Source organism: Ictalurus furcatus, chromosome 6 (assembly GCF_023375685.1).
Source record: "Ictalurus furcatus strain D&B chromosome 6, Billie_1.0, whole genome shotgun sequence".
Taxonomy (NCBI): domain Eukaryota; kingdom Metazoa; phylum Chordata; class Actinopteri; order Siluriformes; family Ictaluridae; genus Ictalurus; species Ictalurus furcatus.
The window spans coordinates 27768236-27780762 of record NC_071260.1 but is presented as its reverse complement, the minus strand read 5'-3'; the positions used below and the strand labels follow the sequence as shown (position 1 = coordinate 27780762).

The following is a 12527-nucleotide window of genomic DNA, read 5'->3' as shown; positions in this document are numbered from 1 at the left end:
CATGAAGACACGAGCTAGATGATTTTAAATGAAATGCATTAGCTAGCTATATTAGTAACCTTGGCTTGAGTTGAGTTGCAGTGGAGAAGGGCGGGTTTTGTTTCACTTTGTGTACACAGTACACTATATGGCCAAAAGTTTGGACATCTGACCATCACATTCATATTTCCTTGCTGAACATCCCATGATTTAGTCCCGTTCACTGTTATAGTAGCCTCCACTCTTCTGGGAATGCTTTCCACTAGATTTTGGCACATGGCTGTGGGAATTTGTGTTCTTTCCAGCATAAGTGCATTAGTAAGTAGAGGCACAGATGTTGATTGAGGAGACCTGGTGTATAGTCAGTGTTCCTAGTCATCACAAAGGTTTTCAGTGGGGTTGATGTCAGGACTTTGTGCATATTACATATGGAGTTCTTCCACTCCAACCTTGGCAAACCATGTCTTCATGGACCTCACTTTGTGCATGGGGGCATCGTCATGCTGGAACAGGTTTGAGCGTCTTAGTTCCTGTGAAAAGAAATCTTAAAGCTACAGCATACAAACACATTCCAGACAATTGTGTGCTTTCAACTTTTTGGCAATAGTTCCTGGAAGTGCCACACATGGGGGTGATGGCCAGGTGTCCAAAACCTTTAGCTACATAGTGTATCTGTGATGTGCTTGGTGCTTCTGGTGTCAGTTTGGTTGGTGAGACTGCTAAAGTAGTTACAATGAGAAAATAATTTAACAATCTCAAACATGAGGGATAAGGGTCAGGTTTGGCTTTGAGCTCCTAAAAACCAAAGAGCTTTTTTTTATCACTCACCTTTTTCCAGCAATGTTCAATACCATATTAATGAATCCTACATAGAAGAAGTGGAGCCAGCAATTGTTGGACTCAACGTTCCATAATGAAAAACAGCTAGCGAACTATGAGATGACTAGTGTGATGCTGTTGACAGTATTAACATTAAAGTTAATAATTTTATGTTACTTTCATGATGGTTTTAACAAGAAAGTAATAACATGAAAGTTAAAGCTTTGGAAGCTGATCTGTTTGAGCAGCGCGTACAGAAGAGGAGGTGAGAGAGCTGGACAGACCGAAGAACTAAGGCGCTGCTGCATCGTTCACTTTAGGTAGAGATAAAGCAAGGGTTAATTCCACTAGCACCACTAACAGAAGGTGGTCAAATGGCTTTGTGAGTAATGGAGGAAGCCGTTAATCAAAATAAAAATAGACCAGGTTAAAAATTCAAGTCAGAATTTCATTACATAATAAATCTCAGATGCCATCGAATATCATATATGTTAAAGGACATTAAGATTAGCATACATAACATGCAGGTCGTTCAAGGTGCATTTTTCCCATAACAGTTATGTTTAATTGTTTTTAAGTCTTTCTTATTAATTTGTTTATATTTATTTGTTACATTTGAAAGAAAGTAATGTCAAGTTATGTGAGGTAGTGAGCAGCAGATTACATCTCATTGTGGGGTCAGATTTGTGTGTACGTGTATCTGTGTGTATCTGTGGGAGTCTGCTTTTTTTCATTCTTGGCTGGAAAACTGTGTATTACCTTATTCCAAAATAAATATTTAAAGAGCTAGCATGAAAATTTGGGAATTAGAAGTCCTCTCTGTTAGAAATAGGAGATTGCAAGGAATTTACAGACGTAATGCGATTTATGCTTGCCTCCAGACAACTACCACTGTGTGAGTAGCAAATCAATAAACATTCAGGAAGTTTTCAAGTCTGCACCTCAAAATGAATACTGCTTACTGTATAATATGTCAAATAGTAAGGACATCAATGGTGGTGGATTTATTTAACATTCTATATAGTATGGTAATATTTGGGCTCGAATAAAGTCCAGGTATTCCAAGTAGTTAAATAACAAATAAAATATCAGGATGGTGGTGCAGTGGGTAGAGTTGGCTCCTCACAGCTGCAGTTTAATTGTGAGCTCGGGTTACTGTCACTGCAGAGTTTTGCATGTTCTACCATATCTGTGTGGGTTTCCTCTGGGTTTTCCGATTTCTTCCCACCTCCCAAAAACATGCCGGTATGTGGATTGGCTTGAAATTGCGACTAGCTGTGTGTGTGTGTGTGCCCTGTGATGGATTTGTGTCCTATCCATGGTGTATGCCTTACACCGAGTGTTCCCAGGTTATTCTCCAGATCCTTTACAACTAAGCTGGCTATCACTTCAGTAGCTTTCCAATTATGTGATTGATAGAAACCACACAGTAAAATCCCCAGTGTTTAATTAACACCCAGAGTGTTCATTTGAGTCCAATGGACTTATATAAACACTGTAGGGTGTAAATTCAACACTCTGGGTGTTAAATCAACACTGGTGATTTTGCTGTGCAGACTTTCATTCTAGCTAGGGTTAGGACATGATGCTGAACGACACAACTGAGATTACATACAACATTGAGGAGGGGGGAAAGGGGGGGGGGCACTTTAAAATGCTACCTAAATAAAAATGTATTCCAAAATATAGGGCTCTTTTCCTCAAAAATCAGATACACTTCACAGAATTACATTAAACTTTAAACAAAGTCATTAGCACAGGCTATTAGCAAACCAGATCTACCCTGCCTACTGTGGTAGTTCACAGATTACAGGCTCTTAGCCAAGCTCCATTTGCTCTGACAAGGACATTGTTCTATGATAGACAAATTATCCATGGACTTGAAAAGCCCAGTTATTCTTCTAGGTTGCATTCTGGGCTTTCTAAACTAAAGTGTAAGACTTTATAATTGTGTCAACCAGGTTTACCAAGTGCACAAGTACTACTAGCCAACATTCCAACATCAATGTCATCTCAGTTTGTTTCTGATGCACATCTAGTGTTAATTACATAGCCAAACTACTTACACACACACTTCCCCACCACGCCACCCTATCTTACCAAACAAAATAAAACATAACTGTTCAATGGCTATCATAGAAAACCAACTCTTAATCAAAATGAAAAACCCTTGTATGTCATCTCCTATATCCTCTCTATTCATCTTCCAGCCACTCCAGTGGAACCTGGCCTAGCCATAGTGCGGCCTCTCAGGGATGTGATGGTGAAGGCGGGAGAGTCAGTGCTGTTTGAATGTCATGTGATTGGACCGCAAGATGTGGACGTAGACTGGCTGTCGGATGGGAAGCTCATCCAGCCAGCGCTTCTGAACTGTAAGATGCACTTTGATGGAAAGAGGTGTAGATTGCTGCTCAACTCTGTGCATGAGGACGACAGTGGCACATACACCTGTAAACTGAGCACAGCCAAAGGTGAACATCTCCAGCCATCACATCATGGTGGAAAAATGGACCGAAGTAGGGCATGCAAGCGTGTGTCCATTATTAATTATGTTAGCAGGTTCTATAACAGGGTGCTTTCTACCAGATTTGGGTGTGCTGTTTAAATGATATATTTATCTACTTAGTTACATCAAAGCACAAATCTTTGCAGTGCCACGACTCTCTAGAACTGAAACTGCTCATGATTAGTGCTTAAACACTACCCTTCATTATAGAATTGCTCTCATTATCATGCTGATTACTATTGCTTGCCTTCTGCAGAGGAACTGACCTCGTGTGCCCAGCTGAAGGTCATTGCCTCTGTTGAGCCTCTATTTACCCGAATGTTGGATGTGTTGGAGGTCATTGAGGGTCGAAATGCACGATTTGACTGCAAGGTCAGTGGAACGCCACCACCTATGATCACCTGGACTCACTTCGGTAAGAGGCTTTTTCCCATGAGAAACTGTTATGTATTAGTCAAGCACCTGACTAAACCACAGACGTATGTGTGTGTGTGTGTGTGTGTGTGTGTGTGTGTGTGTTTTCTTCTCCTAGACAATCCATTAGTAGAGAATGAGGACATTCGCATCCTGAAGGAAGGTGGCCGGCACTCGTTGGTTATCTCCCATGTGAGCCATGAGGATGAGGGGTTCTACACAGTGGTGGCCAAGAACACACACGGCGAGGCCGAGTGCTCAGCAGAGCTCTATGTACAGGAACCGCGGCCAGCTATGTCATCTCAGATGTAATGGAACTCTTTTATCAAATGGGATGAAAACTAATTTATTTGTAAATTGTTTGTAGGAGCATTAACATATATATATATATATATATATATATATATATATATATATATATATATATATATATATATATATATAAAACAACTTTTATATCCTACAGGAGCTCCTGAGTTTGTGTAAATTTATGTGTAAGGAGACTGACGCAAACTTTTGCTGAAGTGGCTTTTGCTGCATAAATACAGATTTATTACACACGGCACTTTGGAGAGACTCTTTCACCTCTTAGTTCTTATTTTTTCAGCTCTCTGAGTTTTGCCTTTTTGAGTTTTGTTTGTATCACTATATCAGTTGTACCGTGAATGTACTTGCCAACTTTTGGGTGACTACCATTTATTATGAGAAGTCTTTTCATAACAGAAGACTTTACAGATTCTCGGTCTTCTCTTTCTTGTTAATTTCAAGTGATTAAAAATAAAACTCACCAGAGACTGATGAGGGAACGACTGTTTATATCTGCTATAATGCAAGTGCTAACTTGTTTCGCAGCTGTTCCACAACATAAACTTAAACAGGAATTTCTGGATGTGCTGTTATTGGAAAATAATCAACTTCAGGGTGGAAACATAGAACAAAAAAAAAGTTAAATGAATTTCATGAAGAGTGCATTAGAAATTATTGGCATTTACATGTAATTATAGTACCAAAGTTTAGCAACTCTTGCTGTTCACATACACCAAAGATGACAGAGCTCCACTCCATCACAACCTCTTACAACTCAGCATTAGTACTTTGTTTATGTTGCTGCCAAACATCCATTAACAAAGAATGTTATCTTCTACAGCCAGCTATAGTTTATGCAAATTAGTATTTAATTCTCATTGCTTGTGTTTATACTGTTTGCCAAACACCAACAGATTTTTTTTTTTTGTCGTTTAGACATGGAATTAAATATTTACAGTTTATTCATCATGCTTTCTCTCTCATGTTCTGCTTGACTCTCTCTTTCACTCTCCAACTCCCATTAGGGCTAAGTTAGAGAAGATGCCATCCATTCCAGAGGAGCCAGAGGTTCCTGAGAGCGAGGTGGAGCGTTTTACCATGCCTGACTTTGTGAAGCCACTGTACGACTTGGATGTTGTTGAGGGTAAAGAGGCCGTGCTGAAGTGCAAAGTGGCTGGCCTGCCATATCCCACCATTTCTTGGTTCCACAATGGCAAGAAGATTGAAAGCACTGAGGACAGGAAGATGACGCAGTGTGAGCCATTGCAATATTTCATTCTTCTGCATGGAGGTCAGAGCGTCAGTCAAACTCTGAGACTGCAGTCTCGGTTGAAATGAGAATGTCAGGAGATTGAGTGAAATATACAGAGTGTTCTACATGCCGGCCTGAATGTCCTCCTTAATACCCCCTGGCTACTTCTCCTTTTGAAACTGCCTTAACTTTATCACTTGTAATCATTCTTAATCTCACTTAAGCACTCCTAATTGTTTTTTCCCCTCATCTGTAGTCAGAGATATACACAGTCTTGTTATCCGCTCTGTCTGCCATGCCCATGGAGGTGTCTACAAGAGTGTTATTTCCAACAAGTTGGGCAAGGCCACATGCTATGCCCATCTGTATGTAACAGGTGAGAGAAATGCCATCATTTAGTATATGCATCATATATGGTTTACATCACAATACAATAGTATATGCCTGGCATGCCTCATATGCACTGACATATCTCTAGTGCAGTAGGATGTTGGTTGGGTTGGTGGATTGCAGAGAATACTGATCAACAATGTTTAATATTCAGGGAAAGTGTATTGGGGAAAAAAGATGTTAATCCATTTCTACCTACATAAGTCTTTTAATAGCATATTTACACAGTACCATAAAATCAAAAATGGTCAATTTCCAGATTCAGCACAACATTAGCTAATGAGACTAAAACATTCAAACATTGGTAAATTCTTGTTAATTTATTAACTAATTAGGGGTGTATGCAATGCTACTATCAGCATCTCCATATAAGTGCTCCAAATATTTGCACCTGTATTTGGATTTAAACCGAAGTGTGGGGAGCTAAAAAAAAAATAAATAAATAAAAAAACAAAAACAACAACAAGAAAGTAAAGAAAATAAAGATGTTTGTAGGACTGCTCATGCAGTTACTATTTTTGTTTGTACCTGTCTGCAACATTTTCTAACAAATTTAGAACCCCCCCCCAGTCCAAAGACATGCATGGTAGGCTGATTAGCATGTCTAAAGTGTCCGTAGTGTATGAATGAGTGTGTATGTGAGTGTGATGGACTGGCATCCTGTGTACCCCGGTGTACCCCGCCTTGTGCCTGATGCTCCCTGGGATAGGGATAGTAGTAGTAGTGGTAGTGGTAGTGGTGGTAGTAGAAGTGGTGGTAGTTCACCCATGACCCTGCAGAAGGAGTAAGCGGTAGAAGATGGATGGACTAAATAATATTATTCATTATTATTATGAATTAATTAATTATTAACTGTAATTTAACCTTTGAGTGGGCAGTTACTGGGTTAAAAGAGAAAATTATAGACGATTAAGTTCAATAATACGTACCAGAATGTGATAATGAGTAGTGTTTAGATATATTTATACAGGATCTACATAACAGCATGTTTTTTTGTTGTTGTTTTTGTTTTTATGAACAAATGAAAATTGTAATATAAAGGAAATCAGTAACCGTGTCAACTGGATTAAAATGTAACACTTTCTAGCACTTTCTCATAAAAGGAAGTTTCCAACTATATAATATTATTTGATATGCTTGGATTAATTTACTGCAAAGAATTGCACTTGAGATGCGAATATCACAGAAGTACAGTTGTTGCCTGGATTTCTCAATCCTCTGATCATCCTCTCAGAGAGTAAATGTGGTCTTTTTAACATCCTAGAGCCAGTTCTTTTAAGGAGACAGACAACCTAAAATCTATGCATGATCCTCTCTGCATCCTCTCTCTAAAAGATAAGCCTGTCAGTTCATTTGGAGAATAGACCACATGTCTGGGTTTATCTCTGTCCTACCCAGGATTTTTCCTCTCCTCTCTTTTGTAGACGTTCTTCCTGATCCTCCAGATGGGGCACCTGTAATTGAGTCTATTACTGGCAAGATTGTTACTCTTAGCTGGAAGAAGCCCAAACGGCTGGACCCATCAATTGGTAATGTCTCTACTCATCTACACTCGTATGGATGTGCATTACTATTTTATTTTGCTGTCGTTCCTTTGTGAATATAGGCAACACACACTGCCCCATCTTTGATAGATTTAGAGTGGAGCATTTTGCAATTCTCTGTCTTCAATATTTATATTCCTGTAAAAGATAGTTTAACTGTCAGTCATTCTTGTACTCATGTCACCCTCATATTTACTGTTGTGACTTTCTCCCTTATTTTAAATTGCCAATATCACTTTGCTGCCTTGACTGATGTTAGGTGTAGTATAAGGGCATGTAGAACTAAAAATTTTAAAGGTCCAATTACAGAATATTAAAAAAATTCTTGTGTCTGGATAAGCAACTAACATGTATGAATGGTGACAAAAGTTACTTTTTAATACTTAACCATTAATGACTAATTTAAGGCAATAAATAAGACAGTTCAAACTGGTTATGTTTTGTTTTGTAGTGCTGACTCACATTATCACTTTTGACTAGTGGCATGGATTCTGAAGAGATGAGATACATTGGTTTAAAATTTGACATACAGTAGAGAAAAAGAAATGCATGCTTCTACTTTTTTTTTAACAAGCCATGTCGTCAGTTCACTAATCAGACAAGTGAGGGTAAATAAAATGAAAAATCCATGAAAGTCTGTGAAAACTCCTCTTTCTGACCTAATGTATGTAACATCAGCTTAGCAATTTTGATAAATGCATGGGATTAGATGTCCAAAGTGTCCGTAGTGTATGAATCTGTATGTGATTGTGCCCTGCAATGGATTGGCACCCTGTCCAGGGTGTACCCTGCCTTGTGCACGTTGCTCCCTGGGATAGCATCCAGGTTCCCTGCGACCCTGAAGGATAAGCGGTATAGAAAATGGATGGATGGATGGCATGGGATTGGCTGCAACAATGAATCTCCTTCAAAAGCTGCATTGGTTTATGTTTAGCAAACTATGACTAAACTATATGTTTATATGTACTCAGTTCAGTCCACTTAAATACTTTGATGGATCCACATCTGGAACATGTCCTACCTGTTGATGACCCCTAATATACAATATGGTCAGACCAAGAAAGGCATAAAAATGTTGTTTTAATCCATTTCATGGTTCCAGATCCCAGCACCTTGATGTACGCTGTCCAGCAGCAGGCCTTGGGCTCTATACAATGGACTATAATCGCTTCCAGCCTAAAGCAGACCTCCTACACTGTCACCTCACTATCCAAGGGTGTCCGCTATGCCTTTAGGATCCTATCAATCACCAGCAAAGCCTTTAGCAAGCCGTCTCCGGCCACAGAAACAGTACAGCTCATAGACAGAGGTAAGCACACACAAACATACTAGTGAGCTGTGTTATTTCAGTATGATTATAATTTTTTTGTATCTTTTCCTGCAGGTCCATATCTCAAGGAGGCACCAGTTATTACTGACAAGCCAGATATGGTATATGTGGTGGAGAATCAGTCGGTCAACATCACGGTCACTCTTAACCACGTCAATGCAGCTGTCACCTGGAAGATGTGAGTTATCTGTTCAATTATACAAATGTGCCTTGGGCCTATAAAGCTACTTCTAAAGTTCTGCATAATAAGTAATTTCAGATCTAACCCAAATGGAAAATAAATTGGTTCCAGTGAAAAGCTGAATTGAGTGGATGTGGTGTGGGTCAAAACTCTGCAGGGTTATTTGTGTAACTCATTCAAACTTGCCGCTTTTTCTTCAAAATATACATATAACATACCAGAATATAGGCTGCAGTTTTTAGCCTTAACTCTTTTAAGCATACCATTTAAAGCCTTTCCACTTTTGTATGCGTTTGTGTTTTGCATGATCATGGTGTCATCTTTGACAAATACATCACATATTATTCTATATAACTCCAGATTCAATATAACCTCAGATAATGATATGTCACTCAAGATGTCCCCCTACCCCCAACAATTTGAATATATTTTCTACACTCTACACTCAAATTGGGAATCGTCACTGATGTGGTATCATTCAGTGAATATCTTTTGTTGCTTTAGTTAGAGGATTATAACTAAGTAGGGACATCAAAAATACTTACTTGGACATAATTATACCCTTGACTTTTTAGGATACATTTACATTCAAACAAAAATGTACCTTTACAGCATCTACTTTTAATGATATTGTTTTCCTGTCTAAATTATCACACACACACCATACATAAATATGTGTGGTAGGCTGAGGAAACCCTTCAGATAGTCACATTTTTCTTCTATAACTGTACTCAAACAATACATTTCGAATTTTCTGTACACTGCACTAAATTTGAGCTGTGGTCAGACTGGCTGCTGTTTTTATCAGGAGAGGAGCGACCTTGTCGAACAGAGCCGGGCTGTTTGAGATGAGCATGCCTGATGATGACCAACACACACTAAAGCTCTGTAAGGTGAGGAGCAGTGATGTGGGACCACTTAGCTTCACTGCTAGCAATCCATACGGGACAGAGTCCTGTCTCCTCTTGCTAGAGATGGCAGGTAGGCAAAGCACGACAGAGCATCTACTCATATTGCCATTTTGTTATGTTGTAACAGTGTGTTGTTCTTTAGAAATGCTATGATATTTATAAGCATGACCTTTGTCTGTGACCTTTTCACTGTTCTCGCCCTCATTCTTTCTGCATGTGTTACTCTCTTCCCAGTGGCCCCAACATTTGAGTCTATTATGGAGGATCTGGATGTAAGTGTTGGTGAGACACCTCGCTTTGCTGTGGTCGTTGAAGGGAAGCCCATTCCAGACATCCTCTGGTACAAGGTATGTTACTTATTCCTATTTTGTCTTTTGTTTTTCTCTCAATACCATTCTAATTTCACTAAGTGTGAGAGGCTGGTTATGTAAGAATGTAATGATATAATTCAGGAAGCATTTCATATCTGCAAACCATGTTCTAAAATGTGTTTGCTGACATTTTCTTTACTTGCACTGTACATTTAATACAAATCCCTGCACCTGAAGCAGTTCATTTCTATTCTCTATGTGTAGGAGAATCTCTCCTTGCTTTGTGGATCAGAGAAACTTTCAGTTTGTAAAGATAGAACAAACCCTTTCCTACCTGCTTGGCTTTTTATATAGTTGTAACTAAGACACTTTCATACCCATACAAAATCTCCCTCCTGCTCCTTCTCTCCTTTTCTTCTTTAGCTTTTAAAGACTCATATCTTCCCTTCAGTGGTCTTGCTAACTTTCTCTGCCTTTCTTGCCTCTTTCTTTTACTCACTGATCTCCCTTACACCCACCTCCCTTCCCATGGAGAACCCCCACGCTCTGTTAAGCATGCTAATTTATGCTATTAAATATACCACTGGATGTTTCAGCTTGTGCCTCAGGGCTGCAATATGACTCGCTGTGGTTAACATCTGAAGTCTGCACAAATGGAGCCATGGAAAATCTGGGGAATTTCAATGCAGGATTGAAAACCGAGAATATTCGAAACATTTTGTTTACAGCTTACAGACCCATTATGTTGTAGCTAATGGAGAGCATTATGAAAAGACATATTGCACATTTTAGTGTGTGCCACTTTTTCCTGACAAAGTGTTTGAGTCACTGAAGGTGGTGTTGTTTTTGCTTTTCAGAATGACATCCTTCTATCAGAGAGTAGCCATTTTACCTTTGTGTACGATGACAACGAGTGCTCTCTGCTAGTGCTCAATACTCAGCCACAAGATTCTGGGGTCTACACCTGCACTGCCAAGAACCTTGCTGGCTCAGTTTCCTGCAAGGCGGAGCTAACTGTCCATGCCAGTATGAGTCTTTAAAGTTCACATTTCTGATTACAGCACTAAGGTTTTAGAGTGGTACTGTTACATATTTGCACAGTGTTCAGGTCTGTCTCTTTTCAAACAAACAAAATAGTTCTTATCCCATAACAGATGTGTTAATACAGCAAGGCTGGCCCATAAGACAATCGATCTATATCATGATAAATTATGTAACTATACTCTTTTCGGAAAGATTTTTATGACCAGCTCCGTTGTTACTGATCTTTTGTTTGTATATATGTGTGTGTTAAATCGTTTGGGTGATTCCATGATTGGTGTCGATTTGTGTCCAAATAATATTACATTTACAAATATGAAAGTAAAGTAAAGGTAAAAGACATTTTAAAGGCATGTGTCATCAGGACAACCGTCGTTTTGGTGAAATAAATTTATGATATCTTAAAGTTGAATAAACAAAGTATGTTACTGGTAGAAAAACTGTCAACAACTTAAAACATGAACAAATACTCTATAATACTTAGAAAACAGAATTCTGGCCATCCCACCCACTATAGCTACAGTTTAACCTGAAATATAATCATTTAAATGCTTCAAAAATCTTACTCTTTAGGCATTAATATGCAAATACATTAAACATCTAATGTTTCAACCATCCTTCAGTCACCCTATATTGGTTATAAAAACATGAAGCACACGTTCAACAGGAAGTCTGGACAGGAAGTCCAAATTTTCTGACTACGGAGATTATAATTGAAAGTACATTTCTTTAGTGATCATTGTCTTCATTAACATGGGTGCTAGTTTAGCACATTTTGTGTATTTACTAATTCTGTGCGTTAAAAAACACAACCCTGTTACTTTAAACCATTTGAACCATCCATTTTTAAAAGTTAAATGGATGTTTTCTTGGATTCAATATTTTATCAAATGATTAAAACTAATTTATGTTTAAGTGATAAATATTTAAAGTGAAAAATTAGCATCCCAGTTGTGGAATCCCACATTTAATTTGTACATTCTTCATTCTGCAAAATGGTAGCAAAACTAAACATTGTGACACGTACAGTATCATGTATTCAGAAAATCTCTTTAAGTATATTGAAACTGTTTAACTGTCACAGTTCTAATCTAGTCCATAACATGTAAGAGCTTTAATGTAGTGTATTTAAATTATGCTAATTCAGCTAATAGTCATATTTATCAATGTAAGTGTTGCTAATAAGCATGATGACATGCTACCTAGCATCCCTCCCTTACCATTGTTGCTGGACATATCAGCGTTACTAAACCTTTTACGTTGAGGAACATTATTCTGAAATTGTTACACAAAATGAAGACGCAGTTTTTCATAGATTGGTGAACCTCTGCCCATCTTTACTTCTGAAAGACTCTGCCTCTCTGAGATACTCTTTTTATACCCAATCATGTTACTGACCTGTTGCTCATTAACCTCCAGCTGTTTCTTTTTAGTGACACTTACTTTTCCAGCCTTTTGTTGCCCCGTTCCAACTGTTTTGAGATGTGTTGCGGCCATCAAATTCAAAATTACCTTTCCTTAAAATTTCCCAGTTTAAACATTC

At 38.5% G+C, this 12527-nt stretch overlaps 1 protein-coding gene across 1 annotated transcript in view; it reads left to right on the top strand.

The window, feature by feature from the left end:
- Positions 1-12527, top strand: part of spegb (striated muscle enriched protein kinase b) — a 104984-nt gene that overhangs the window by 70933 nt on the left and 21524 nt on the right. The window contains exons 12-22 of the mRNA XM_053627445.1: positions 3009-3269; positions 3561-3719; positions 3837-4026; positions 5050-5279; positions 5533-5652; positions 7091-7195; positions 8313-8519; positions 8595-8718; positions 9530-9702; positions 9867-9979; positions 10801-10969. Of these exons, the coding sequence (XP_053483420.1) occupies positions 3009-3269; positions 3561-3719; positions 3837-4026; positions 5050-5279; positions 5533-5652; positions 7091-7195; positions 8313-8519; positions 8595-8718; positions 9530-9702; positions 9867-9979; positions 10801-10969 (1851 nt within the window). The remainder of the gene's footprint in view (positions 1-3008; positions 3270-3560; positions 3720-3836; positions 4027-5049; positions 5280-5532; positions 5653-7090; positions 7196-8312; positions 8520-8594; positions 8719-9529; positions 9703-9866; positions 9980-10800; positions 10970-12527) is intronic.